Raw genomic sequence first — 1,458 nt, 5'->3', positions numbered from 1 at the left:
TATGAACAAGTTATTGTTTATGATTTCTTGCAACTTATTGTTTATGTTTTGTTTCTTGCAACACTATTACACTATATCATATGAAGTATGAACAAGTTATTGTTTATGATTTCTTGCAACTTATTGTTTATGTTTTGTTTCTTGCAACACTATATCATATGAAGTATGAACAAGTTATTGTTTATGATTTCTTGCAACATTGATTTATGAGTTTACAATTATATTCAACTGAGTTTCGGTTTGATTCTTGGGTTTATCAAGACTACGTTTTCTCTTTATCATATGAATGTTTAGGTTTGATTATTTCAAAGTTCTGTGATTTGTGTAACTATCACCGACTTTATCCGAATCTAATGTGGTAATGCTGATTTGTAATGCTAATATGGTAATTCTGATTTATGTAATGCTGATATGGTAATTCTGATTTCGGGCATAAGGAGCTATTTCAACTCTCTTTTGTGCATCCTAGAATAGTCCCTTACAATTGCACAAGCAAATTGATAAAACTAAGTGATTTTATACATGCTGAAGCTAAATATAGCTCGAATTAAGACATTGAATCGAGAAACAAGAACTGAACAAGAAAATTGATAAATTAAGCGATATTGTATTAATAGATTCAATTACACGTAACATCACTTCAGATTTAGAGAAACTAACTAAACAAAAATCCAATGAAAACCTGGCTGTCAAACAAGAACCCTAAAAAGCATATGGTTCATCTACCCACCAAATCCGTAGAGAGTGCGGCCCTGGCGCTTCAAAGCGTAAACGACGTCCATGGCAGTAACAGTTTTCCGGCGAGCATGTTCGGTGTACGTGACGGCGTCACGGATGACGTTCTCAAGAAAGATCTTCAAAACTCCACGTGTTTCCTCGTAGATTAACCCGCTGATACGCTTAACACCACCTCGCCTGGCCAGACGGCGGATCGCCGGCTTGGTGATGCCTTGAATGTTGTCCCGGAGAACCTTCCGATGACGCTTGGCTCCTCCCTTTCCTAATCCCTTACCTCCTTTTCCTCTTCCTGACATAATTTTTCTCTTCGGAAATGGATTTGATTTTCTTTGTTGTTGGAATCGGAGGTGAGGATTTGTAGATCCTGCGGAAGAGATTTTATATATGTGGGAGGCGTTCTTTCAACCGTGATCAAAGAAATTGTGATGGTAGATAGCCGTACGATTATAATCCGTGTGATGGAAATAAAGCGTTTTGATTGGTTCAGCTTGTTAGCGCTGGATCCAGGCGAGGATAGTCCGCGGCATCCAACTTATGTAATGTAACATTAAAATAATCTCATGTTTAGGACATTTAAAAATAATTGTGTAAAAAATTTCTTATATTTTAATTCTATTGACAAAGTAGTGATTTTTTTTTTCAATTCAATTATTACTTGCAATTTCATTTAATTTACAGGTTACCACAAACAATAGCAGGTTTTAATGGTTAAATTGTATA

The 1,458-nt window shown here is 35.7% G+C and overlaps 1 protein-coding gene across 1 annotated transcript; it reads right to left on the bottom strand.

The window, feature by feature from the left end:
* Positions 1-587: 587 nt before the first annotated feature.
* On the bottom strand, positions 588-1,108 carry LOC145045635 (histone H4). The gene has a single exon (XM_078993961.1). It carries the CDS (start codon positions 1,032-1,034, stop codon positions 723-725), a length of 312 nt encoding a protein of 103 aa, XP_078850087.1. The 5' UTR covers positions 1,035-1,108; the 3' UTR covers positions 588-722.
* Between the last annotated feature and the right edge of the window lie 350 nt (positions 1,109-1,458).

This window comes from Lactuca saligna, chromosome 5, assembly GCF_052625555.1.
Source record: "Lactuca saligna cultivar CGN05327 chromosome 5, ASM5262555v1, whole genome shotgun sequence".
Classification (NCBI taxonomy): domain Eukaryota; kingdom Viridiplantae; phylum Streptophyta; class Magnoliopsida; order Asterales; family Asteraceae; genus Lactuca; species Lactuca saligna.
This window is presented reverse-complemented; position numbering and strand designations above follow the sequence as displayed.

Excerpts from the sequence above, each read along its gene's own strand:
- LOC145045635 (XM_078993961.1), bottom strand. The coding sequence starts at position 1,034 with ATGTCAGGAAGAGGAAAAGGAGGTAAGGGATTAGGAAAGGGAGGAGCC.